This window comes from Chaetomium globosum, genomic scaffold, assembly GCF_000143365.1.
Source record: "Chaetomium globosum CBS 148.51 scaffold_2 genomic scaffold, whole genome shotgun sequence".
Lineage (NCBI taxonomy): Eukaryota > Fungi > Ascomycota > Sordariomycetes > Sordariales > Chaetomiaceae > Chaetomium > Chaetomium globosum.
Window position 1 is genome coordinate 680,208 of NT_165977.1, and position 24,755 is coordinate 704,962.

General features: G+C 57.6%; 10 protein-coding genes across 10 annotated transcripts in view; 6 read left to right on the forward strand and 4 right to left on the reverse strand.

The window, feature by feature from the left end:
* The window catches only part of CHGG_02340 (uncharacterized protein), a gene marked incomplete at both ends in the record, with an annotated part of 4,151 nt that extends 1,563 nt beyond the window's left edge, over positions 1 to 2,588 (reverse strand). The window contains 5 exons of the mRNA XM_001228855.1: positions 224 to 272; positions 547 to 1,912; positions 1,965 to 2,113; positions 2,217 to 2,327; positions 2,543 to 2,588. Coding sequence (XP_001228856.1) covers positions 224 to 272; positions 547 to 1,912; positions 1,965 to 2,113; positions 2,217 to 2,327; positions 2,543 to 2,588 — 1,721 coding nt within the window. The remainder of the gene's footprint in view (positions 1 to 223; positions 273 to 546; positions 1,913 to 1,964; positions 2,114 to 2,216; positions 2,328 to 2,542) is intronic.
* A 1,124-nt stretch (positions 2,589 to 3,712) lies between these two features.
* Positions 3,713 to 5,366, forward strand: CHGG_02341 (uncharacterized protein; the record flags this gene model as incomplete). Its single annotated transcript, XM_001228856.1, has 3 exons — positions 3,713 to 4,384; positions 4,451 to 5,156; positions 5,317 to 5,366. The coding sequence occupies 3 exons, from the start codon at positions 3,713 to 3,715 to the stop codon at positions 5,364 to 5,366; spliced, it is 1,428 nt and encodes a 475-aa protein (XP_001228857.1).
* Positions 5,367 to 5,877: 511 nt separating this feature from the next.
* CHGG_02342 (uncharacterized protein) lies at positions 5,878 to 6,530 on the reverse strand (the record flags this gene model as incomplete). Its single annotated transcript, XM_001228857.1, has 2 exons — positions 5,878 to 6,184; positions 6,250 to 6,530. 2 exons carry the CDS (start codon positions 6,528 to 6,530, stop codon positions 5,878 to 5,880), a joined length of 588 nt encoding a protein of 195 aa, XP_001228858.1.
* Positions 6,531 to 8,240: 1,710 nt separating this feature from the next.
* CHGG_02343 (uncharacterized protein) lies at positions 8,241 to 9,926 on the forward strand (the record flags this gene model as incomplete). The annotated part of the gene is made up of 5 exons (XM_001228858.1): positions 8,241 to 8,464; positions 8,521 to 8,867; positions 8,939 to 9,282; positions 9,385 to 9,541; positions 9,598 to 9,926. The coding sequence occupies 5 exons, from the start codon at positions 8,241 to 8,243 to the stop codon at positions 9,924 to 9,926; spliced, it is 1,401 nt and encodes a 466-aa protein (XP_001228859.1).
* A 376-nt stretch (positions 9,927 to 10,302) lies between these two features.
* CHGG_02344 (uncharacterized protein) lies at positions 10,303 to 11,657 on the forward strand (the record flags this gene model as incomplete). The annotated part of the gene is made up of 2 exons (XM_001228859.1): positions 10,303 to 10,923; positions 11,001 to 11,657. 2 exons carry the CDS (start codon positions 10,303 to 10,305, stop codon positions 11,655 to 11,657), a joined length of 1,278 nt encoding a protein of 425 aa, XP_001228860.1.
* Positions 11,658 to 12,899: 1,242 nt separating this feature from the next.
* On the forward strand, positions 12,900 to 14,859 carry CHGG_02345 (uncharacterized protein; the record flags this gene model as incomplete). The annotated part of the gene is made up of 4 exons (XM_001228860.1): positions 12,900 to 12,978; positions 13,083 to 13,300; positions 13,355 to 13,478; positions 13,550 to 14,859. The coding sequence occupies 4 exons, from the start codon at positions 12,900 to 12,902 to the stop codon at positions 14,857 to 14,859; spliced, it is 1,731 nt and encodes a 576-aa protein (XP_001228861.1).
* Positions 14,860 to 15,815: 956 nt separating this feature from the next.
* Positions 15,816 to 17,442, forward strand: CHGG_02346 (uncharacterized protein; the record flags this gene model as incomplete). Its single annotated transcript, XM_001228861.1, has 4 exons — positions 15,816 to 16,090; positions 16,257 to 16,284; positions 16,341 to 16,671; positions 16,754 to 17,442. The coding sequence occupies 4 exons, from the start codon at positions 15,816 to 15,818 to the stop codon at positions 17,440 to 17,442; spliced, it is 1,323 nt and encodes a 440-aa protein (XP_001228862.1).
* Positions 17,443 to 17,721: 279 nt separating this feature from the next.
* Positions 17,722 to 21,096, reverse strand: CHGG_02347 (uncharacterized protein; the record flags this gene model as incomplete). The annotated part of the gene is made up of 8 exons (XM_001228862.1): positions 17,722 to 19,718; positions 19,766 to 19,811; positions 19,863 to 19,947; positions 20,009 to 20,050; positions 20,169 to 20,295; positions 20,351 to 20,683; positions 20,752 to 20,919; positions 21,003 to 21,096. The coding sequence occupies 8 exons, from the start codon at positions 21,094 to 21,096 to the stop codon at positions 17,722 to 17,724; spliced, it is 2,892 nt and encodes a 963-aa protein (XP_001228863.1).
* A 255-nt stretch (positions 21,097 to 21,351) lies between these two features.
* CHGG_02348 (uncharacterized protein) lies at positions 21,352 to 22,942 on the forward strand (the record flags this gene model as incomplete). Its single annotated transcript, XM_001228863.1, has 3 exons — positions 21,352 to 21,497; positions 21,697 to 21,712; positions 21,791 to 22,942. 3 exons carry the CDS (start codon positions 21,352 to 21,354, stop codon positions 22,940 to 22,942), a joined length of 1,314 nt encoding a protein of 437 aa, XP_001228864.1.
* A 91-nt stretch (positions 22,943 to 23,033) lies between these two features.
* Positions 23,034 to 23,686, reverse strand: CHGG_02349 (uncharacterized protein; the record flags this gene model as incomplete). The annotated part of the gene is made up of 3 exons (XM_001228864.1): positions 23,034 to 23,287; positions 23,341 to 23,475; positions 23,533 to 23,686. 3 exons carry the CDS (start codon positions 23,684 to 23,686, stop codon positions 23,034 to 23,036), a joined length of 543 nt encoding a protein of 180 aa, XP_001228865.1.
* Positions 23,687 to 24,755: the final 1,069 nt, after the last annotated feature.

Sequence of the window (24,755 nt, forward strand, 5' to 3'; positions counted from 1 at the left end):
TTTTTTTTGTTTTCCTTGTCGTCGCCATAAGTTACCGATTCTATATTGTGTGTTGCGTCATAATGTTTGTGATAGGAGGTGAGAGGGTTCTGGAGGCTCGGGAGGGAGGGGGCGGGGGATGGGGAGAGGGAGGGGAGGGAGGGGTGGTGGTGCGCCGCCGGCTGCTCCGGACTCGGAGGCTGCGAGGCGGCGGAAGGAGGCGAATAAGGGGAGTCGGGCGAACCATAACCGGCGGGACCAGCGGGCGAGGAAGATGGCCAGGGGTGGGTTTGCTAGGGTGAGGGGCGAAAAAAGTCACATGGGGTAAGGGGCCCGGTTATGGAGACGGGGGGTGGGAAGTGTTGGTAGTGAGCATAGCCAATGCAGCTGTCTTGCATTTAGATTTGAGATGCCATCCCGCTAGAGCCATGAAATTCACAAAATACTCCCAAATATCCCAGCGCCAAAACCATGCTCGATAGTCTACAACCACTCTCGCCCCCCAACATCGTCCCTCGCTAATCTCCAACATCACACGCCGCAACCCTCTAAAAAATCCCCACGCACAGAACTCTCTCTTCGGCGGCACCTCCGGCATGATCCCTCCCGCAAACTTCCCCGTGTCCACAAAGGCCTTCCACTGCTGCATGACGGTCGGGTCCTGGTACTTTTCGGGCTCGGCCTCGGTCTGCGTCGTATAGGCGGGGGCGCCGTTGGGCATCCAGATGCGGACCATGCTCCCGTCGAAATTGCGCAGCACCGGCACCGGCCGCGTCCCGGGCTTCAGCTCCTCGTAGAGCACGGGCTTGCCCTTAAACATGCGCAGCGTCTTATCCGGGTTCTGCGCGGCGTACGTGGATAGGTCGGGGTGTTGGCGCGTGGCGTCTGGGCCGTACGGCCCCGTGCCGTTGGCCCCGGCTGGTCCGGGCGCGGGCGCCGACGTGCTAGGTTGGCTGAAGGGGTTGGGCGCTGGAGCGGCCGCGGAGGTGGTGGCGGCTGGTGTGCTAAATGGCGAGGACGTAGCCGGTTGCCCGAAGGGATTAGCGGGGGCGGCCGTCGCGGCCGGTGCTCCAAACGGGTTGGTAGCTGGCTGTTGCTGCTGCGGCTGTTGTTGCTGCGGAGGCTGACCGAAGGGGTTCGCCGGGGCAGTCGCTGGTTGCCCGAATGGGTTTGCGGCTGCGGGTTGTGCGGCCGGTTGCCCGAACGGGTTGGCCGCAGGCTGGTTGTTCGCGGTTTGGCCAAACGGGAGAGATGTGCTTTGGGTTTGCTGCGGCTGCTGTGCTGGCTGACCGAACGGGCTGTTGGTCGGAGCCGATTGTGAGGCGGAAGAGAAAGCCCCTCCTCCCCCTGCCGCGGCTCCGAAGGGGTTAGGCTTCGCCCCGAGTGCTGCTGGCTGTCCGAATCCCGACTGGCCAAAAGCCGGGGCAGAAGTTTGCGTCGGCGCTCCAAACGGATTGGGCTTTGCTCCTAATGTCGCGGTCTGGCCGAAGGCGCTCGTCGGTTGGGTAGACCCCCCAAAAGGGGTTGATCCTCCCAAGGCGGCCGGCTGCCCGAATGCTGGCGCCGCAGGCTGCCCAAATCCCGATGCTGCTGGCTGTGTGTGTTGACCAAAAGCAGGGGCGGGCGCAGGGGTCCCAAACGGATTGGGCTTCTGGCCCAGGGCGGCAGGTTGGCCAAAAGCGCCGCCGGTGGTTGCCGGGGTAGCTGGTGCTCCGAATGGGTTTGCCGGCGGGGCTGGCTGTTGAAAGGCGTTTGTCGAGCCCCCAAATGCGCCGCCAGTGGTAGAATCCCCCTCCGCCCCCTTACATACGTCTATCCGGTTAGGGTGGTTTTTCCCCGCCTCGACGATATACTGTATCGCCATCGGTACGTTGCTGAGGGTGTGTTGAATCTGTTGCTGGGCATTTTGGTGCAGCATTTGGATGTCGTTGAGCTATAGGGCGTTAGCAGCTGTCCGCAGGGACTCCGAACGGCGAGCAACCCACGGCGCCCTGGAGGTTCCCAGCCATGGCCCCCATCATGAAGTGTAAGCGGATCTCCTCAACGCTTTGTTCCCGGGGATAGCCACCCCAGAGCTGCTCGGGCGCATCCTTCCCCGGGCTGTAACACGACAGATCCATCCCGGCAACTCGTTCTTCAGATCCCGCTCAATTGCCTCGACTGTTAACCGGGGTACGGCGGCGTTCTAACTGGCGATCCGTTACATGCGCGGCGGGAGCTGTGAATGCCACACGTACCCGCAGGTCGCCCACTCATCCCTTGGTTCGATTGTCCGGAAAGTGGCCCGAAACGGTTGTTGTTGTAGTTCTGTTGCCCTCCCTTTGGAGGGTGCTCGAATTTACAGGCATCTGGAGTTCGAAGGCAGAAACAGTCAGCTCGGTGCTCCGTTGGGCATGATCTTATCGACGCGATGCGGAATTGGTCGTGGCCATGGCGGGATTTGATAGGCAGACGGCGACGCATCGGTTCCCATGGCCGTTCCCATTGGCGACAGGCCTATCTTCAGTCTTCTGTTGGGGGGCCAAGGAAAAGGAAAAGGAAAAGGAAAAGGCAACCTTCGTACTTCCGGAACGGCAGTAGCCCTGCTGGTAAAACCGGCAGACCGTCATATTGGCTTGTTTTGGCGGGCGATGTTATTGTTGTTGTGTGAAGCTGCAAGGCAGCATGCCGTGTTCTGGTCGCGACCAACAATCGCCACGGAGGTTTGCCTTTGGTTTTCGGCCTTTCAGCCTTGCAGGACAGCCACAGGCTGAGCCACAGGTTGGTTCCAATCGAGATCGACACAAGGGATAAGTGGCTGGTAGGACCCACTTGCCGCATCGAGTCCCTGGCACAATGAACGCCGTGGCATGCCGAACCTGCCCGGGAATGCTTGGTCTTGTGTCTGACGTGTTTGTTTTTTGAAGATCTGTCGCGTCAAAGTTCAATGAACAGTACCCAGTTATGGCCTGTGAGCCTGTTAGCAGAACAAATCGCTAACTATTCGACGTTACGATTCTCGGCACGATCCTCTTCTTCCTCTCTACACAGTACCTCGACGCTCTTTCACCCTCGCGGGCCGGCATCTTCCTCTCTCATCGCCAACTGACAATTGAGCCAAGGCATTCTCACCCCGGCTCCCCAGTGACCGACTCCAGCTTTTTTACATCCGGGGTTCCATCTGCCCCTCCCTTTTATGGGGTTTGGTCAAGTCACGACCCTCCGGCCCGCCCAGAGCCGCTTGTCCCCGAGCCGCACCCCTTTCCGCCCTTTCCGCACAATCGCTTTTCCAATGGAGCATTTTGTATTGTCATCGATTGGAGAACGAAGTCTGAGTAATCCCGAAGTATGGCTGTAAGACCCGAAACGGCAAACCTCGACATCATGTGGCGGGCAGCTCGGCCATCGATAAGCCGATAAGGAATGCGATGTCACCGTTGTGCCGCGGAAAGCCGAGCTCTTCTGCAACAAGTGCACCGAGGAAAGGGCAGGAGGTCTCGAGATCAAGGCAATTGCCCAATAACCGTTACGAAGTTGGCTTTAACATCCATGGCGCATCACAGTCTCGGGCTCGGGCTCAAGCCGTTCACCTGGACAGTGCTGGCCCCTGGTTGCATTGCGTAACGTACCCGGTAATCGTGAACATGATCCTGACCGTACTTCCTTAAAATGAGCTCTCCTCCTTCCTTTACCTCTCCCAGCCGAACTAAATTGCATCGTCATTTTCGACTTTAAATAGTCTGTTAATTTCAAGATGTCGTTCAACGCAGCTCATCTCCAGGTCTGGCTGGGGTTGTTAGCGGCCTCGGGCATCCTCTACACAACATGTCTCGTTGTCTACCGCCTTTTCTTTCATCCGCTGGCCAAATACCCAGGTCCTCTCCTAGCGAAACTCACCGATGCATACATGCTCTACTATGCCTGGAGGGGTGACCGCCACTTGGAGTTTTGGCGTATGCACGAGCGATACGGGAAATTTGTCCGCTTTGGACCCAACTCGCTCTCCATCAACTCCAACACGGCTTTGAAGGAAATCTACGGCTTCCGGGCCAACGTACGCAAGGCCGAGTTCTACGATGCCTTTGTGCACCCGGCACCCAACACCCACAACGCCCGGGACAAGGACCTGCACGCCCGCAAGCGTCGTGTCTTGTCACACGCCTTCTCCGACGGTGCTATCAAGGAAGTCGAACGATACATCCTGGGCAACATCCGAACCTTCTGCGAGGGCCTTGGCGACTATGGGCGTGTCAACCACGAGAACAAGGGATGGAGCTCGCCCAAGAACATGTCGGACTGGTGCAACTGGCTCGCCATGGATATACTGGGCGATCTCTGCTTCGGTAAAGCCTTTCACATGCTCGACCGACCGGACAACCGGTACGCCGTCGACCTAGTCGGCATCGCAGCCCAGCGTCATCTTCTGGTAAGCACCCACCACGAACCATAACAAACAAAACCGTTCAACACAAACTAACCAACCCCTCCACAGTGCGGCACCATGCCCATAATCAACAAACTCAGCCTCGACAAGATCCTCTTCCACAAAATCTCCGCCGGCCGCGCCAAATACATGGCCTACAGCCGGCAACAACTCACCGAACGCACCGCCCTCGGCGACGAAACCGACCGCCGCGACTTCTTCTACCACCTGCTCAAAGCGCGCGACCCCGAAACCGGCCAGGGGTTCAGCACGCCCGAACTCTGGGGCGAGTCCAACCTGCTCATCATCGCCGGCTCCGACACCACCTCCACCGCCATGGCCGCAACCCTCTTCTACCTGGTCCGCAACCCGGCCACGCTGCACCGCGCCACCGCCGAAGTCCGCGCCGCCTTCCACTCCGTCGAGGATATCCACCAGGGCGCCCCCCTCAACAACTGCACCTACCTCCGCGCCTGCATCGACGAGGCCATGCGCCTCTCCCCCTCCGTCGGCGGCCTCCTCCCCCGCGAGGTCCTCCAGGGCGGGATCACCGTCGACGGCGAGCTGCTGCCACAGGGCACGGTGCTGGGCGTGCCGCACTATGCCATCCATCACAACCCGGCGTATTTTGCGGAGCCGTTCCGGTTTGTTCCCGAGCGCTGGCTTGCTGGTGGTGAGGGTGATGAGAAGGCGCTGGCGAGGGTGGCGCTGGGCGCAGAGCGCGTTCTGTCCGTTTTCGATCGGCCCGCGCGGGTGTATTGGGAAAGGGTTGGGCGTATGTGGAGATGGGGATTGCGCTGGCGAGGATGCTGTTTATGTATGATTTGCGGGCGGCGAGGGGGGCGAGGCAGGGGGAGGGGGGCATGCCCGGGGCGGAGTGGGGGAGGGAGAAGGTGGGCGAGTTTCAGTTGAGGGATACGTTTACGAGTTTGAAGGATGGGCCGGTGGTGGAGTTTGCGAAGAGGAGTACTTAAAGTGTAAGTGAGTTGTAATGGGAGGGGGGCAGAGGGCGGTGGGTAGGGTGCTGTGGTATGGTAGGGGAAGGGCGAGTGTAAGATGGGGAGTGGGATTGAACGTCGTTGACACTTTGGTGTGTAAGCCGGGGGAAGGAGACTGACACTTTTGGCGTATTGAGTTTTTGAGAAGCATATATTCCACGTGTCTGTAGCGGAAAAATCATGACCTTGACGATTCATCCCTCCTGTTCATGATTGTGAGGCGTTACGGTCAAGTCACAGCATCAGGATATCGCACAACACATTTTGGCAAAAGAAGGCCCGCCCTCTTCGGTATTGCTCGAGCAAGATCTAGCTACCACTTTCAAGCAGTCACACTACACCCCACCAGCAACACCCCCGGCCATCTATGACCATCCCAGCCCCTGCCCTCGGCCACTGCCCCCGAGCCACAGCCTCCCGAGCCGCAGCCACCAGGACGATAGGCTCTGCTTGGTCCAGCCGCGCCCAAACCCACTCACGCTATCCCACGCCACCCCTCTACTTCTGAACGACAACCTTCTTCTTGGCGCCGCCGCCGGACGGGGGGGGCTTCTTGTTGTTGTTGTTATCCTTGCTGCCGCCGCCCTTCTTGCGGTGGCGGTTGGCGTTGCGCTTGGACTGAAGCGCCGTGATCTGGGTGCGGGTCATGGCGTCGCGGTAGTAGAACTGGTTGTTTCCGTCGCCGGGCCGGAAGTGCAGCAGGTGAGAGCTGCCGTCGTTGGCCTGCAGCGTCGAGTTGGACAGCTGGACCGAGTAGTGGTCCGTCAGGTTGGTGTCGGTGCTCTTGGACTTGTGCAGGGACTCGCTGTCTCGGGTTGTTAGAAAGGCTTGGTTGTGAGGCATGGGCAAAGGGGGGCTGGGGCTCCATACGTGACGATCACCGAGGTGATGCGAACGCCCTGGTTCGCGGAGTTGACGATGACGTTGTTATGCGCCATGAGGTACTGGACGAGCGCATCCCGGTCGGCCTGGGGCATCACGGCGCCGGCGGCAACGCGGACGCGGAGGACCGGGTGATACTGGTTGTCGCTGCCGAGGAAGTACAATTGGTCTTGGTCTCCGCCCTGGAGCCTGTAGTAGCCATTGCCGGCAGCCACGTACACCGGTGCCGCAGCGGCAGCCTTCCCCTTCTTAGCAGCTCCTGAAGACATGTTGATAAACGGGCCGGCCGAATAATCTGATAAAGAGGTAGGTAATGAAGAAGGAGGAGTGGGAAGTGGTTGAAGTGAATGAGATGTGAATGAGTGATTCGAGGACCTAGACTCAAAGACTGTCCTAGTTATATACTTGAATTCCCGAAGGCTATCTCCGCTGTTGATGGTCATATCTCAAGGCCCTCCTCAATTTTGCCTTTTTGGGACCTGAAACCGCCCGCCCGCGGCCTCCAGGTCGCGTGCCATAAAGACCGTCGGAAGTTGGACGGATGTCAGGTCGGGCTGCGGACATGATCCTTTGCCGCGGGACTTAACTGTGCCTCTCTAACGTCTTGGTGCATCAAGGCTTCACTAGACGCGCCCTAGGTCGGCTGCGTGTTCGACCGCGCCCCATAATACCCGCTATTCATAGCGAGAAGATCCGTCTCAGGCAGGCAGTAGTGCAGAAACATGGGGCGACTGGGCCAACGGCGGCCGGGTTCTGTTCATGTCCCGGGGGCTTGGTTGACCACGTTTTGACCTTGGCTGGGTCAACCCCTGGTACCGTCTGGTCCCTAGTCTCTAGCGAGGCGGGAGGTGCGGCAGGACTAATTAGGTATTTTGTTTCAACCTGCCGGAACCTGGGCCACGTGAGCCTCGAACTTGAGAGCCGGTTAGGGCTGCATAGCTTGGCCGAACTGCCATCTCCATAACCCGAGATCTGCGCGCCGTTGACAAGGCGTTATCCCTGTGGCTTGGGTTGGCCAAGAGACCCGAAACCCATGGGTTACGCAAGTAGGAATGTATGCTACGTAGTGTATACAGACTTGTAAAAAGAATGAAACAAGTTACACCAGTCCTGCCACTAGGCTGCCCAAATAAGTAAGTTTTCGAGGCACATAAGGCCAGGCCGACCCGAGATAGTGAAACTCGTGACGTAGACCAACGTGGTGAAGTTAGATCCTTGATCCATACTGTGCACGGATGGGTTACACAATATCAAGATGAAAGCGGCGGACGGATGCGGTGGAAACGTGAAGGATGCTGCTCGAAGGCCAGACTTGGCGGATCAACGAATGCTTTGTCCGATAGCCGGATGTGCCGTACGGAGTTGTGGGGCCGGGAGTGTACCTAGATGTGCCGCATCGGCGTTTTGCTGTTTCGGACTTTTTCCCGAGCCACGGCCCGTGATGACCGACGACCAGCCAGGTTCAGGTAGCACACATTGTTTAATCTCGCACACGATTCCGGTAGCCTAGTTCTGGCAACCTAGTGCCGGTCCGAGGGGTCGGTAGAGGCGCGAATTCGGAATCATCTTAAATTCCCGCCCCCGTGGCTCGGGAAGCTTGTCAGTAAGGGATGGAGCACTGGCCGCCGTGCCGCTTCCCAAGACCCAGCGTTCCCCATTGCCCAAGCAGCCTGGAAAGATTCCAAACAGGCGCCAGCAAGAACGGTTAACGGTACCTAAAAATAGAGGCAACCTACATCTTTGACCATCTCTAACATGCACCGCCTTTTTAGGACAAAATAGTTCAAAACAGCTTCATGATTCGGTCTCGACGAGTGGCCAAGTTGTGGTCACCTTGCTCCATCAGTGCATCCATCCAAAAGTTAATCACCCCCAATCAAGCTAGCACCTTCATTCCGTTGCGAAACATCGCATATTCTAGCATCGCCCGCGCAGTTGGCAAAATGAGTAGCAGCACGACGCCCGAAGTCCAGTCCACCATGGCGGCCAAGGGCTCAGAGCCCTGGGGAAAGAATCCCTATTACTTCTATCCCGATCCTTATGCCGCGTACATGGTTCATGAAAGTCTCTACAACTATCGGCCAGGAGGCTTCCACCCCGTAAACCTCGGCGACACGCTTCAGGATGGCCGTTACGTGATCCGCCACAAGCTCGGGTACGGTGGATTTTCAACCGTCTGGCTTGCACGAGACACACAGGAGGGGTATGTGTCCCGTCTCAAAAAACAATTTGAGCCCTATGCTGATAAACTCCACACAGCCAATGGGTCTCCATCAAAATCAAAACGGCCGAGGCGTCGACAGAGACACCAGAACAAGACCCAGAAGCCAAGATCAGCTTGGACCTAGAACGCCACTACAGCTCATCAGCCCAGGCTGAAGAGAAGCCAAGATGCTTTGCACGCCTCCTCGACTGCTTCCGCGTGACCGGCCCCAACGGCACTCACAACTGCCTCGTTACCGAGCTCCTCGGACCCACCGTCGACGAAGTGCTCGAGACCTTCAAAGAAAACAGCCTCACCCTCCGACCCGACACCATCCTCCGCGCATCCCGACAACTCCTTGACGCAGTCGACTTCATCCACCAAGCAGGACTCGCACACGGCGGTACGCACCCCCCTTCCCCCACCACCAAACCCACCCCAAAACTAACCCCCCCACTCCCCCCCCACCCCCAGACCTCTCCTACACCAACGTCGCCTTCACCTGCAAATCGGCCGCCGCCTCCGAAGAAGACCTGATCGACGCCATGGGCGGCGAGCCGGCGACGGTGGCGGCCGAGGCCGGCGCCGACGCGCCCCTGCCGCCCAACCTGCCGCGCCACATGGTGCAGGCCACCGGCTGGCCCTCGTGGTTTGAGGAGGTCGACGAGGATATCTGCGTGCTGGACTGGGGCTTGGTGTTTCCCAGGGGGGAGCGGCTGGCCGAGTTGGCGCAGCCGAAGACGCTGAGGGTGCCGGAGACGTTTTTTTGGGAGGGGGGGTTTGATTGGAGGGTGGATTTGTGGAGGGCGGGGTGTGTGGTGAGTGGTTTTCCTTTTTCTTTTCTTTTTTTTCTTTTCTTCTTTTTTTTCCGAGTGATGATTTGTTTGATCTTTCTGAGTTTCTGACGTGGGTTTGGATAGATTTACGGCTTGTTCTACCAGAAAGAGCTTTGCCGGTATGGCGGCAGGGAGAACTTGCTGATTCATGAGCTGGTCATGAGGCTGGGGCCGCTCCCTGCGAACTGGCAAGCAAAGTGGGACGAGATGCTGAAAAACGACCCAGACGCGGGAGAAGATGGTATGTTATTTGAGTGGCCATTCCTACCTGACATCATGATTGACGAGTACATTTAGCATCCGTCGTCCCACCCGACCAGGTCACGGAAACCTTCGAGCCCCGTCGTCGCGCCATCATGTCGGCGTGCGCTAATGATGAACAAAACGAGTACGAGGAAGATGAGCATACACCCCGCGACTACGAGGGGCTCGAGTGCCTGAAGCGGGTCATTCTGGGCCTTTTGCAGTACGAGCCGGAGAAGAGGGTGGGGGCTAATGTGGCCTCGTCGTGGATAACCGAGGCATGGACAGACCACCGGAGGCTAGAGAGGGAAGCAGAGGGTGACGAAGAGGGCGAGGATGATGAGGACGAGGATGATGCGGTAAATTCAGAGGTAGACGAGTGAGGTGTCGAGCCTAAGACGGAGTGCGTCAAAACTGGGGTTGCTTACTGGTTGGGAACCCGCATCTACTCCTCACGTCTGTGCCCATACTACCTACCTATATACCCTCGGGTATCATGGTTATGTCACTTTCGGCATCTCATTTACCGAGATACCGCCCGGTACAATAATTAGCCACCTTTGGTAGCTTATTCCCCAACTTAATCTATCCCATCTAAGATGCCGATGAGACCTCCCAGGTTAAGCGTTACTTTCCGCCCTTCCCCTCAAACTAGAGAAACTGTATAAAGTCTGTTGTTGTGCAACCTATTGCTCGAGATGGTTCAACCTAGACGTATTCCACCATAGAAGGTGACATTACGACGCTATTATTCCCAATATGCAGCCCATTCTAGCGCTTCTAGCGCTGTTCAGCATCGGCAGCGCTGCTCCAAGCTTAGAATCCACGCAGGATGATATGTCCAAACGCGCGGCATGGCCTAACGGCCCTTTTGTGACCTCGGGCCGTTGGATCCACGATGCGTCCGGTAAGAATTTGACCTACGCAGGCACTAACTGGCCCGGACACGCCGACGTGATGATCCCAGAAGGTCTCCAGTACCAATCAATTGAAACCATCGTTCAGAAGGTCAAAAGCCTCGGCATGAACGCCGTGCGCCTGACGTTCGCCATCCAAATGGTTGACGAGATCTACGCCAATGGTGGCCAGGACATCACCATCCAAAAAGCCTTTGTGCAAGCCTTGGGACAGACCAACGGTGCGAAGGTGCTCAACCAGGTGCTGGCTAAGAACCCCCGCTTCAGCGCCACGACGACGCGGTTGCAGGTGTTTGACGCCGTCGCCGGGGAACTCAACAAGCAGCAAATCTACGTCCACCTCGACAACCACATATCCAAGGGCATGTGGTGCTGCGGCAGTACCGACGGCAACAGCTGGTGGGGCGATACCTACTTTTCGACCTCCAACTGGGTGCGCGGGCTGTCCTACATGGCCGAGCATGTATGTGTTTCCCACCATTACCCCTTTCTCTTGTTTATCGTCAGTGAATAAGAAATAATACTGAGTAACCATATTAGGGCAAATCCTGGCCGGCGCTAACCTCCATCGGCCTGCGCAACGAGCCGCGCGAGCCCACCAACAACCCCCCGCTCAGCCGGTCCTCCTACAACTGGCAAGCCTGGTACGGCTTCATGCGGCAAGGCGCCGACGCCGTGCACGCGGCCAACCCCTCCCTGCTGATCTTCCTCTCGGGCCTCTCCTTCGACACCTACCTCACGCCCGTCGTCCAGGGCACGGCCCTGACACCCGGCAACGGACGGTTCAACCGCAACGACTTCGCCGGGTACGGCGACACCAAGCTGGTGCTGGAGCTGCACAACTACGAGACGGGCATCGGCAGCTGCGCCACGCTGCAAGGCAACCTGGACCGCAACGGCTTCGAGGCGCTGCAGGCCTCGGGGGCCGGCGCGTTCCCCGTCATGATGACCGAGTTTGGCTTTCAGATGGACGCCAGCACCTGGCGGGGGGTGTATGCGAGCTGCTTGGCGCAGTACCTGCCCGCGCGCAAGGCGGGCTGGGCGATTTGGGTGCTGGCGGGGAGTTATTACATGCGGTCTGGGACGCAGGATTATGATGAGAATTGGGGGTTGTTGAATCATGATTGGAGTGGTTGGCGGAGTCAGAGTTATGTGGATGGGGCGTTGAAGGCCATGGTGAGGAATACTTTGAGTTGAGAAGAAGATATGATTAGGGAGGCACCTGGCTGGAAATCAATAGTTCAGAATTTTGGTTGAGTTGAGTTACTGCTTCACACCCATGAGCCGAAGACAGGAAGCTTTGTGCAGTCACCGAAATGACATGGAAGGTAGAACCCAAAGAAGAAAAGATCTGAAAAAGGTGCCGAACACGAGTCACAGCAAACATCGGCGAATACAGATAAGACAGTGCACAAAATGAATCTCCCAACGGACATATATTCGGGAGGGGACGAGGGGTATTACGAGCATGAATAACGATGGACATTCTTCGCCCCCATCTCACCCCTCTGCGCCAAGGTGGATTGGAATCTTGTTCCCCTTTTCAGTTGATCACAGACTCGGAGACTGTGGATTTCCGGACAGTAAAGTTTCTATGATGCTTGTAACGGCTGCTCTCACGTTATTGAACGTACGAGCAGTGCTATGCCAGCTATCCCCATGTGTACAAAGTGGTAAACATCGCATTCCATCTTGGGCAGGACCTGGTTGTGCATTCTTTCCACCCCGCAAGGCTTCCCCTGCTCGCAGGCTTGCCTTATCTGGAACTTTTAAGTCTTAGCGCGCCGAGAACCATCGAGATGGTCTTTCTTGGCGGATTTTGCGGCGTAGTCGGTGGATTCGTGGCTGCTCCCCTCCTCCTGTTCCTGGACTAGCTCGGTCTTCCCAAATGTTTGCTCCCTCATCGATGCGAATCTTTTCCTCGTGATCCAACGGGGCCGCGGACGAGCCCGGTCCGGACTATCTCGGGCCATGGAAGCTCGGAAAAGTGGGAGGCGTCTGGACAAGGCATCAGGCGAACCATGACTCCCTGCCTGAATTACCTAAAGAAAGCGAACGAAGACTCGATGTTCCAGCGCGACAAGTCCGAATCCGCCGTGGCGGTGTCACTCACAAGCTAGTGCCACCACCGCCGTCGCCGTGCGTTTCACATGCCCAGCCCAGACTGGCACCAGGCTCCCAGGTAATCTCATCTGACCCACACCGCGCCGCGCTTGAATCCCTGTCTGCCGCTTCTCTCCCCACGAGGGATCCAGGACACTCCGGCGTCCTTGTCTCGTCCTGGCCGCGGTTACTTGGACTTCCCAGGAACAACAACCGAAGGGCCTCGACCACAAGTGCCGCGAGCACCCGTCCCGCGGTGCCTCTTGACGAGGTCCTCCTCCGGTCGTCTCATTTTTTTGTCGTAGCCAGCATGGTTGCATGGGTACCGCTCCCATCATGTTGACATTTCTTCTACCATGTCTTCTGTTAGTCTCATACAGCTTCGTCGAGGCCCTGTCACCCATCTCAGTGAAGGGTACGAAGCTGTATGACGATGATGGAAACCAATTCTTTGTCAAAGGTGCCGACCCCTTTACGGCGTAGCTCATGCCGAACCTCACTCACCATTCTCCCATTTAGGTGTTTCCTACATTCCCACCGATGGCGACTACGATCCCCTGTTACATGTGGAACAATGCCGGACAGACGCAGCGTTGATGAGCAAGGCCGGAATCAACACAATCTACGTGTACACAGCCGACGCTGCGGAAGACCACGATGCTTGCATGAGAGTCTTTGCCGACCAGGGCATCTACGTCTGGCTTCAACTAGGCGACTTCCCCCGCGTCACCAGCGAGGTACGCCGAATGTCCCCTGTTCAGTCTGTCCCCTCATGTTAACCCGATCAACAGACAGCAAAGGCTCCCCAGTGGACCCTGTCCCTCTTCGCCGCGTGGACCGAAGTCCTCGACACATTCGCCGGCTACAACAACACGCTCGCCTTTGGAATCGGCCAGGAAACCATCAACGAAAACTGTCCGCCCCCCCCTGCTCCCCATCCTCCCCCTTCTCACACAAAACAATGGTAACCCCCTAACACCCCCCAGCAACCTCCACCCGCGTCGCCCCCGCCCTCAAAGCCGCCGCCCGCGACCTGCGCGCCTTCCGCACCGCGCGCGGCTACCGCGCCATCCCGCTCGCCTACTCCGCCGCCGACGTGCCCGAACTGCGCCTGCTCACCGCGCAGTACCTCACCTGCGACCCCTCCCCCTCCTCCACCCCCGACAACTCCAACTCCAACCCCACCTCGATCGACCTCCTCGGCCTCAACATCTTCAACCCCACCTCCTGCACCGCCACCGCCTGGGCCACGCTGCGCGACCAGCTGCGCTCCCTGCCCCTTCCCATCCCCGTCGTCATCTCCGAGTCCGGCTGCCTGCCCGCCTCGGGCAAGCGCACCTTCAGCGACCTCGAGCAGGTCCTGCTGGGCGGGCCGTCCTTCGAGCAGGTCTTTTCCGGCGCCAGCGTGTTCCAGTGGGCGGAGGAAGGGGAGGGCCACGGGTTCGGGCTGGTGCAGTATGATGCCGGTGGTGGTGAGGGCGGGGAGGGGCCGCAGGGGGGCAATGGCGCGCCGACGAAGGTGCTGCCCGCGTATACGGCGCTGTCGAGCGTTTTTAATGAGGCGAGGACGAGGGTGACCGGGACGGTGGCGGGGCGGTATACCCCCGCTGGGGGGGAGCGGTTGGCGTGTCCGACGCTGGATGTGGATGCGGGGTGGTTGGTGGATGGGGAGGCGCCGTTGCCGACGATTGACGGGTTGCAGATTGGGACGGTGACGGTTAAGACAACGGTGGTGACGGCGGGGGGCGGGAGGGCGACTGGCGGGGTTGGTCAGGGGCAGGAGGGGGGTCAGGGACAGGGACAGGGACAGGGACAGGGACAGGTTGGTGGTGGTAATGATGGGGGGCAGTTGTCGACGGGGGCGATTGCGGGGATCACGGTTGGGTGTGTGATTGGGGTGTTGGCTTTGGTGACAGGTGTGTTGGTTTGTCTTCGACGGCGGAGGGGAGGACCTCAACCGCCGAGCGAGGGGGAGGGTATGCAGGTCGTTGAGCACTTCAAGCGGCCACGGAGCTACTGGTATCCTACCGGCAAGGTTGAGCTGCCGGCACAGAACATGGCAGCTATCGAGATGGATGGCTCCTTACGATCGGCCTCGTCCTCGGCCCCGGTGTGGAAGATACCAATGCAGGATGGGAGAATCGATTCGCCAACGGTGACAGAGATACACGACATGAAATGGAGACAGGAACCGCAGTATGAACTGGCGGATAATAATATGGTCCCCATGGGAGATGGCACGCAGACTGGGACATGGAGGGTTTCACCGCTCACCCCAGGCACTAAGTATGTATGAAGATGGGGGGGAGGAGTGAGCGAATTCAACAGCATCCTGCACCGGTGCCGGTGCTTAAAAGTACATTTTACGAATCAAATTATTTCAATTGTTGACACTTCGCATGCTAGATATCCATGAACCCAACCCCTTGCCACCAATTGTGAGTGCTTCCATTAAGATGGGTTGGTGAAGACTTGAGGCCGGGGTCTTGTGCTTCATCATACCTAGGTATCTAGCAACACATCCGTAAATGTAAGAAGTAATACATGAGGAGGCAATCTTGCCTAAAAGTTCTATCACAAGTGGAATGTGTTAACCATTGAATTCAACGGGCACCACGTAGCTAGCGCTGCTAGCGATAAATAGGGGAAAGTAGGAACGGGTGGCGTTTGATTCAATTGTAATAGCCAACAAGGCAAATTCATAGCGACCACAATGAAAAGGACGGAGGGCATAAAAGTGAAATCCAACATTCTTTGTCACTCTGGTGGAGGTTCAAAATCAACCGGGGAACCGCCCAGTATTAGTCGATGGCGTGATCAACGGAGCAGATGATGCCCACCGTCTCCAGCCCAAACCCCCTCGGCACCCAATTTAACCCGGGTCGTGATCTCCCACATTGATTTGCCGCCTGCGGAGCAGTACATCTTCTAGAGAGGGAAGCCAAGGACGTGCATCCCGGCCATCGGCGATCATGACATCTCGAAACCTGCGTGGGGGTTCCCAAGGGCTGGGGCGGCGTCAAGAGCTGCGCCTGCAGGTCAAGAACGAGGCCAATGGATTCAATGAACTATGATGGCGCAATATGAGCGGCGTTTTGTGTCTCAGCAGAAGTGGGTTGTCAAGAGAAGCTAAGGTAGGCTGAAGGGGGTTAGAGATGGTTGCCACCTGTTGCCATTATGGTTTATCTTGGGGCGGTTGGCAAAGAATTCGAGGCCGGTTGGGATGGAATTATCCATCCACGAGTCAAAATCATGGGCGGTACATCCTTCCTTCGCCGTGTTTCTTTGCACGGGTTTCGAGGGTCAAGCTCGAACCAGAAACTTGACGAGCCAAAGCGTGAACTCGACGACCAAATACCGGATACCGCCCCAATAACCCCAGAGACCCAAACTGTTCTCTTGTTACACGGAGCACGTCAACCGTATCAGTTGACGGAGAACCATCCGGTTCCTTCTTTCAAGGATGACCGAGAGATACTCGTCCGGACGCAGGCCATCGGCCTGAACCCGATGGATTGGAAGGCCCCGTGAGTACCTCGTTTCCCTTTTGCCCAGCCTCTTTCAAGCTTATCCCTTGTTCTGACACCGCAGGAAGTGACTTTAACTTTGGCATCCCAGAAGTACCCTACATTTCTGGCCGGGAGTTGGCCGGTAATGTAGCAAAGTTGGGCCGGTCTAGTCGACACAAAGTAGGAGACAGGGTAAGGAGGACATGCTTCATGTATGATGTAACCCCCTGTTCACTCCTGCTTACCAAACAAACAAAACCTTAACTAGGTCATCGTCATATCAACCGACTACCGAGACCTCCGCAAAGCGGCCTACCAACAATACGTGGTAGCCCCCGACTACAACACGGTCCGCCTCCCACCGACCCTCTCGCCCGAAGAGGGTTCCTCCCTGGGGGTAGCCTTCGTCGTCGCCGCCATCTCCCTCGGCGTGTGCATCGGGCTCGACTTCACCTCAGTCCTCAACGGCCCCGACCTGTACACCCTCATCCGCCAGCTCCCACCCGACACCCTCGCGCAGGACATCCAAAAAGAAGCCCTCCACAGCCTCCCAGCCCACGAGCGCGCCCAACCAGGCGACTGGCTCGCCATCTGGGGCGGTAAGCCTCCTCCCTCCCACACCCAACCCCCCACCAGCCAGCCACCAAACTAACCCCCCCTCCTCCCCCCATCAAAAAAAAGGCTCATCCACCTCCGCTCACCTCACCCTCCAACTCGCGCGCCTCGCCGGCCTGCGCACCATCGCCGTCGCCGACAAAGCCAAGCACGGGCTCTGGCTGTCCAGCCACAAGACGGTGCGCCCCGATCTGCTAGTCGACAGCCACGACCCAGCACGGGCGGTGGCCATCATCCGGGCCAACGTCCAGGGGACGGCGGGGAGGACGCTGCGGTTTGCGGCCGATACGCGGGGGCGGGAATCGGCGGGGTGGTTGTTGGAGGCGTTGCAAGAGGAAAATGAGGGGGGGAAGGGGGGGAAGGGGAAGGCGCCGGCGGTGCCGGGAAGTTCCACACCGCCGTCGGTTCCGGTTCCAATTGCGGCCAGTGAAGCTGGAGACGGCTCCGCGTCCGCGTCTGCGGCCGAACAACCCCCGGCCCGGCTTTCCGCGCATCTGATCGGCCTGACGGGTCTGCCTAAGCAGCCCGCCCCTGACGGCGTGGTATATCATACCGTGCCGATCAAGCTGTTTCATGAGGTGCCGGCGGTGGGCCAGGCGCTGGTTGAGTGGTTGGAGAGGCTGCTGCAAGAGGGCCTTGTGACGCCGCCGAATATTATTGATGTCCAGCTGGGGCTGGGGAGTGTGAATCAGGGGTTGGATCGGATGAGGAGAGGCGAGATTAGTGGCGGAAAACTGGTTGTTAGGATTGACTGACTGAGCTGTCGGTCTTCAGCATGGTTGAGAAGTTTCGTTTCTCTTGTTGTTGGCATGTTCCCCCGGCACGGTAACTTGCGATGTAGCTCATGGAGGGCATTGGACAAAAGACATCATTATACTGCCCTATCTCCTCCATTCGTATCGTTGCACCGTCCAAACCAACACCCGGTATTACATTAACCAAAGCAAACTCCGCCCCTTACCAGCCCCGTACCCCTTACCAGAAGCAACAACCCGACCCCTCCTCACCCATCATCATCACCCTTCATCACAACTTTAAAAACTATAGTACCTCGGCTCATCAAAGACATGGTACTGGTGCCCCCGAACACCCTCACCCTTGAACATAGCGGGGAAGCGCAGCCCCTCCGAGACCTCCTCCTCGGGGATGCGGCGGTTCCGCAGCGTCTTGGGCGCGTTCCACGTCGACGCGCTGTCGGAGTCGGTCGCGGGCACCACAAACTTGGCGACCTGCAGCTCCGTGTCGGTGATGGTGCTCCTGCTGACGCGGGCGTACCCCGTGCGCCGCAGGCCCTTGAACAGGATGTACTCGCACCAGCGGTCGTCGTCGGTGGGGTCGACGTCGTGCATGCCGCTGATGTCGGACACGTACGTGTTGTAGTTCCCCTCAAGCGGGTTCGTCACCAGATAGGAGAGCAGGATGCTCGGCCGCGGCGATGAGCCCATCAGCTTGGCGAGGTACTCCGACTGAAGACGGCGGTCTTCCGGGTCCTCTTCTTGGCCCGAGTGGAAGACGAAAACGTCGACGAGGGAACCATACACGTCCAGTGTGGCGTGGATGGCGGGGGCGAGCTCGCCGACGGGGCTGGGAAGAAGGTGGTGGGTCGAGTTGAGGATGGGGAACTTGGAGAGGAGAGCGGCGCCCCACGTGTGCTTGTTGGGGCCCGGGCCGTAGTCGACGTACATGCCGAGGTCTTCAGCGAGGAACTGCGTCGTGTCACGGTTGCCCATGATGATGCGCTGTAGGTCTGACTCGAGGAGGCCGACCACGTCAACTTCCAGCTCTTTGATGAGGTCGCGCATGCGGTACTCGGACGACCACATGTCGTTGTCAAGTGAAAAGTGGATGGTCCAGATACCGGCGGTCAGAACACGGTCCTCTGCGTGGTACGGTTTGTAGTCGTTGGTGGGAAAGCGGAGGAAGTTGGCGCAGAGGAAGAGAACATTGAGGATGCCCAGCGCGCCGAGGTGATACTTGCGATGGTTGGTGTTGGTGGCGCGACGAGGGGCAGCCTGCTTGGATTTGGCTTGCTGCGAGATGAGGTCGAAGACGCCGGCGCCAATCAGAAGCATCATGGTCATGTTGACCCAATCCGTACGTTCGCGGACGAGGGGGCCGCCAGGCACAAAAGCGTAAGCGACAACCCAAACATGGAAGAGGACCACGAAGTTGTAGATCAAGAAACCAAGGCCGAAGACGACGGCGGGGCTCTTTTTCGAAGCGCTGCTGATGAGGGGGACCGAGATCGCCATGAGGTAAGCAGCCAGCGCTAGAGCGCCGTAGTAGCCAAGCCACTGATGGTAGAGGGTGAGAACCGCGGCACCCACGCAACCTACGCCATAGGCAGTCCATGTCGTGACGAGCGCCGGCCTCGAGAACCCCGCGAAAACGCCGGCAGTCATGGCGGCAATGGTGTACCACGCGTGGACGTTGGAAACAGGACCCCTGATCGGGTAGCCGTCCCAGACCCACAGGATCATGGTGCTAGTGTCGGAGAGTAACGAATGTAGGCCAAAGAATAGGCCGCCAATGCCGAAGGCGGAGAGCAACGCGGACCCGCCCTTGGCTTCAACGGGGTGTCCGCCCTGCAGAGGGGCGTGGCGGGTGAACCGAAGGGTGGCAAGGACGGCAAGGACTAAACCGGTGCCATTCCAACCGCCGTTCGCAGCGTGCATAATGGGCCAAATGGGGTTGTTGGTGTACCAGGCAAACTTGGCGACAGAGGACATGAGTAGACCGATAACCCAAGCGAGAACACGCATCTCCAGCCTCGCAGGCTGTACTGAGTCGGAGAACAGGGTGGCCGCCCATCCAAGGCATGTTAGCGAGACGCCGAGACCGACGGCGAAAAGCCGGCAGGTAGGATCCTCGATCAAGTAGGCAACTAGACCAGAGAGCGAGAGAAGGTGGACGACACGTTGGTTTTTAACGACAAGAGAACGGAATGGCTTGATGGCGAGGAATGCTGGGGCCACCGTGGTCATGATGAGCGCCTCGAAGCCCGAGATGCCCATGTGCCAGAGGGGGAAGTCTAGCTAAGGTTAGGCCAGTCGAGCAGATAGGGGAAGGCCCACTTACACCAAACGGTGACGCCCAAGCTGGTCAGGATAGACCAGAAGACGAACTACCAAACATTAGGCTGGGTATTTCCCCTTTCTGTCGTCGGAGCACATACCCCGTGGTAAACATCGGCCGCGATGTCAAGGGCCTCGCTCAAGCGAAAGCCCGCCGAAAAGACGCCTGCTGTAGCCTTCTCCTTCCTACCCAACTTATTAGCCACCCGCCAATACCTGACCGTGCAAAAGGGCCAGGGCCACTTACTCCTTCTCGAGCACGGCAGCAGGCACAGAGGACTTGTTGGCACTAATGAACCCGGTTTTAGAACATGGTCTCATAATGTCATTCAACATGTCGTTGTATGTACAAGCCCCAGCTCGCAAATGTGCGGAGCGAGGGCTACCGCGGAAGCCATTGCACGTACCCCTTGCTCGCGCCCTTGACGTCCCTGATAACCACCTCGAACGTGTCAAAGTCAAGCGCCGTCACAGCGTCGAAGGCAACGTCGAGGAGAATCAAGCTCCATTCGAAAAAGGCGTAAATCGTGTAAGCTAGACTTGATGTCAACATTGCGCCCCCGTCTGTCAAAGCTGATATCCGACTTACCCCCCGCCACACGGTGGACCTTGTGCTGGATAAAGAAGTACACCAACGGTACGAGGGTACCAAAGAAACCGCCGGCCAAGTATTTCCTGTACTTGATAGCCTTGGCGTTTGCCGGGCTCAGGGCAATGCACCCGGTCGTCCAGGGAATCGTGAAGACAATGTACGCAATCATCAATATGTCGTGCCAGTCATGGTCGTCGGTCGAAGTGATGTAAGTCCACCCGCCGCATGTCAAGGTGCGGATCACGCCGGAAATGGCGATCACTTTCGGGAGAGTGCGGCCGGGTTTCGCGGTGAGCAGATACCAGAGCCCGACGAGCGCAAATCTTGGCCCTGTGGTGGGTTGGTCGTCAGCAATGCCATCACAGCGGAGGACAAGCAAGGGTTCGCGATGGGCGTACCGGAGGTAATGGCGATAAAGATCATGAAGATGGAGCGTTCGGGATAGCGGTCGCCAATGGTGGCCGAGACGGAGGGGAACCACTCGTCCGGGTAGCCATACCACTCGTTCTGGACAATCTTGTGGTAGTGCAACGCGGAACCCACGATGAGGGCGCTCAAGAAAGCAACTGCAACGGCGTCAACATCTCGATCAACATGTCGGCGCTCCGTGTTGAATTAGGCCCCGGGCATGACCATGCGTGCTACCCACGATAGGCAACGGCAGTGTGCGACCAGCTCACCCACTGGCCGCTGAAGGAGAGTACGACGCCGGCGTCCTTGTCTTTGTAGCGAGGAGCCGCCATGGTTGCGGAGCTACCGGAGGAAAGAAGATGCCGGGAATTGGAACCAAAAATTAATTATTGTTGAGAGAGAGCTGCAACGAATGACACGCGGGTGCACATTCCAAACGACCACAAGAGCGCCGACTCTTGGTAGCCTTCAAAACAATGAAAAACTGAGACCTTCGCCGAGACCGTCGCCGAGAGCGCGTCAGGGAAAAAGGCGTTTGCTCGACCACTGAAACAGCGCGAAGCTGGCGGAAGCCTCGGCGCGAGAGGATGATCTTGGAATGCCGGACCTCGAAATCATTCCGGCATGGACCCCACTTCCCTGCCCGTCCGTTGCATCCAATTCTGGGTGCGAGCTCCCTGCGTTTTGGGCTTGTGCTGACGGCCAGGAGTGGGTTAGGCGGTGAACAAGAGCAGTAAGTTTAAGGTCCACTAAAAAGTCCCAATGTCTGTCGCTCGTCAAAGTTGATTCTATAGCTTCATGGCATGATCAACCCTCCAATAAACTCAGCGGCACCCACTCTTCATTGTACCGCAGCAATGGCCGGAGTCTCGGACAAAGCCCGTTTCCACCTCGAACGCGCAGCTCCTGAGCTGCGCGAATTTGAAGAAAAGGAAATTTTTCACCAAGGTATGCCCTTCCCATCCCCTCCACTCCCCTCCGACCACCACCACCACCATCATCAACAACTAACCTCCCCCCCCACAGGACGAGATCCGCTCCCTCGTAACCAAACGCTCCGACTTCGAACACCTGATCCTTTCCCCGGGCACCAAGCCCACCGACTTCCTCTCCTACATCTCCTGGGAGCGCTCCCTCGACCGACTGCGCGCCAAGCGCTGCCGCCGCCTCAACCTCTCGCGCTCCTCCTCCTCGCGCGCCAGCCACGCGCGCACCTTTGGCATCTTCGAGCGCGCCGTGCTCAAGCACCCGGGCTGCGTGCCCCTGTGGCGCGCCTACCTGGACTTTGCGGCGCACGAAGCGGGTGCTGCGAAGCGCTGGCGCCGGATTTGTACAAGGGCGTTGAGGCTACACCCGACGGATGCGGGGCTGTGGGTGCTGGCGGGGCGGAGGGCCGCAATGGCGGGGGATATGGAGAGGGCGAGGGCGCACTTTTTGAGGGGCTGTCGGTTCTGTACGGGGGATGTGGTGCTGTGGGTGGAGTATGCGAGGTGTGAGATGGAGTGGTTGGCGAGGGTGGAGGCGAAGAAGGCGGGGAAGGGGGTGCGGAAGGGGGTGAATGTTATGGAGGCGGTTAAGGCGACGGAGGCGGTGCAGGAGGGGGATATTGTGCTGTTTGATGAGGAGGATGAGGATGATAGTGGGGATGAGGGTGGGCTGATGCTCCCGGATCCGGATGCGCAGGGCGGGAAGATGGCGAAGGCCGAGGTTTTCGACGAGGAGGCGACCAGGAAGATGGAGCAGAGCCCTGCGCTGAGCGGCGCCATACCAATGGCCATTTTTGGCATTGCGAAGAAACAACCCTTCTTTGGGCCTGCCGCGGCCGAGACGTTTTTCGACGCCTTTGCTGGGTTTGGTCACGTCTCATCACAGGCGAAGATCGTCCAGCATGTCGTTGACACGATGGTTGAGTTGTTCCCCAACCACCCATGCACTTGCAGCTGCCAGATCCGCCAGCCGCTCGTTGGGGTGGATGTTCTTACCGCTGCGTTCCCCAAGGCGTTGCGCGAGTCGTTGGCTAGGTTGAAGGTTGGCATGGAAACGACACAGGACAAGAAGGAGCTGGCGAACAAGGTCGTTGCTTGGACCGACGTTATCCTGGCGATCGAAGGTCTGGATGCGGCCGTCAAGACGGTGCTGGAGCATACGAAGCGGTCACTGGAAGACTCCACATCTTGATACCCATATTCCTAGCGCATTATCCTACATACAATACAACACCCCGTGGCAGTGTCCCCAAATATCCCATCTATCTCCATTCCTATTTTGTCTAAGCTCTCTCCTCTGCCACGCCCATCAGGTACTCCCACTCAGCCGGACTGACCCTGCTGACGCTCAGCCGCGACTGCTTGAGCATTTGCATGTTCTCGAGCGGCTTGCCGGGCCCTCCCATCTCTCGCAGTTCCTTGAGCCCAATCGAAGCCGAGAACTTGCTCCGGAACTTGACGTGTACGACGCTCCACTTGGGATCGTCTGGCTTCGACTTTGGGTCGTAGTAAGGCGCCTTTGGATCGTGTGCAGACACTGGGTTTCATTAGATTTCCGCGGACTACTTGCGCAGAGGTCGATTAGCTTACGATCGGGCGAGTGCTCCCGCACAATTTCCATGGTCCCTACGATGCCGGGCTCCTTGCAGTTGGAATGGTAGAAGAAGGCCAGCTCCCCTTTCTTCATGGCCCGCAGATTGTTCCGGGCGGCGTAGGCGCGAATGCCTGCGTCGTGGTTAGATTATGTTACAGGATGGTGTGGCCAAGGAGGGATGGCTTTACCGTCCCACGGCTCTGGCTCTTTCTTGGCCGCCAGATCATCAATGGAGAACTTGACATCGACGCCATTCTCAAAACGCGACTCCGGTTCAGCTTTCAAGAGCCCAATAGTTCCTCTCCTCCCCTGCGGCTGCAGTTTCGTTGGAGGCTGAAACATTATCGTTTGACTCTACTCCTTGAGTGCCGTTTGTTTTTTCTACAGGTGCTCCCTTTTTGGTCGTGGTCGGCTGTTTTATATGTTAGACTTGGGCTTGATCGGGTTCGGTGTGATCGCGCTGAGAAAGATGAACCTCGGCCACGACGCCATCCAGGGGATGGCTGACAGGACATGGCATTTTACGGGATTCCCACCTTTTTAGCCACTGGTTTTGCTACTGCTGTCTTCGCTGAGGCCTTCAGTTTGTCTTTCCTCGGTTCTGGCTGTGTCGCTGGAGGCGTTGCATCAGTTGGTTTTTGGAGTCGCACTGAGCGTCGCGGTGTTGGTTCAACCAATGAGTCATCTTCGGGTGGTGATTTCCTTTTTGCCATGACGAATCGATTTTGCAATGTCGCGTTCCAAAGCCCAAGACGCGGAGGAATTATTGTTGGTGAGCACCAAACCGGTATGCTCGCCAAGACGAACCAAACACGGGCAGTGTGGATGGGCAGTGTGGATGAGAGAGATTGACCTGGCGCTTTTTGGCCAAAAAAAGCCGCCGAAAGCTTGGACTAAAAGCACGAAAAGAAAGCCATTCAGAAGACGAAAGTCGACTTTCTACTTTATTCGGTTTCTTTTTATTTGGTTAGCTTTTCTCGGTTTTCCTTAAGTTACTTCTTTTTCTCTTCCCGTTTTTCTTTTATGCTTCTTTTCTTCATTCCCTTGACCTCGTTTCTCTTCTTTTTGAGTTCGGCTTTTTTTTGGACCGGCGGGAGTCCTGGAACTGGTCGGGATGTTACGTTTTGGGGCAGGGCGATCATCATGGTCATATTTTTCCTTCGTTAATGCCTTCCTATCGCTCGTGAATCCTACATATTAATCTCGACTTCGCTTGTCATCTTGATTTATGTCGGGTTAATGGCTCTAGGGTCCTATGGTTGATTGTGATCCCTAATAGGATGTTGGGTAATGATCGTTAAGAGTATGCCAGGACGACGTCCTGAATGTGCCTGCAATTAATAGATTGTCTTTGATGTATTAATGCTCGTTGGGTGAGCATTTGACTTCTTGTTGACGTGTTTATCTTTCT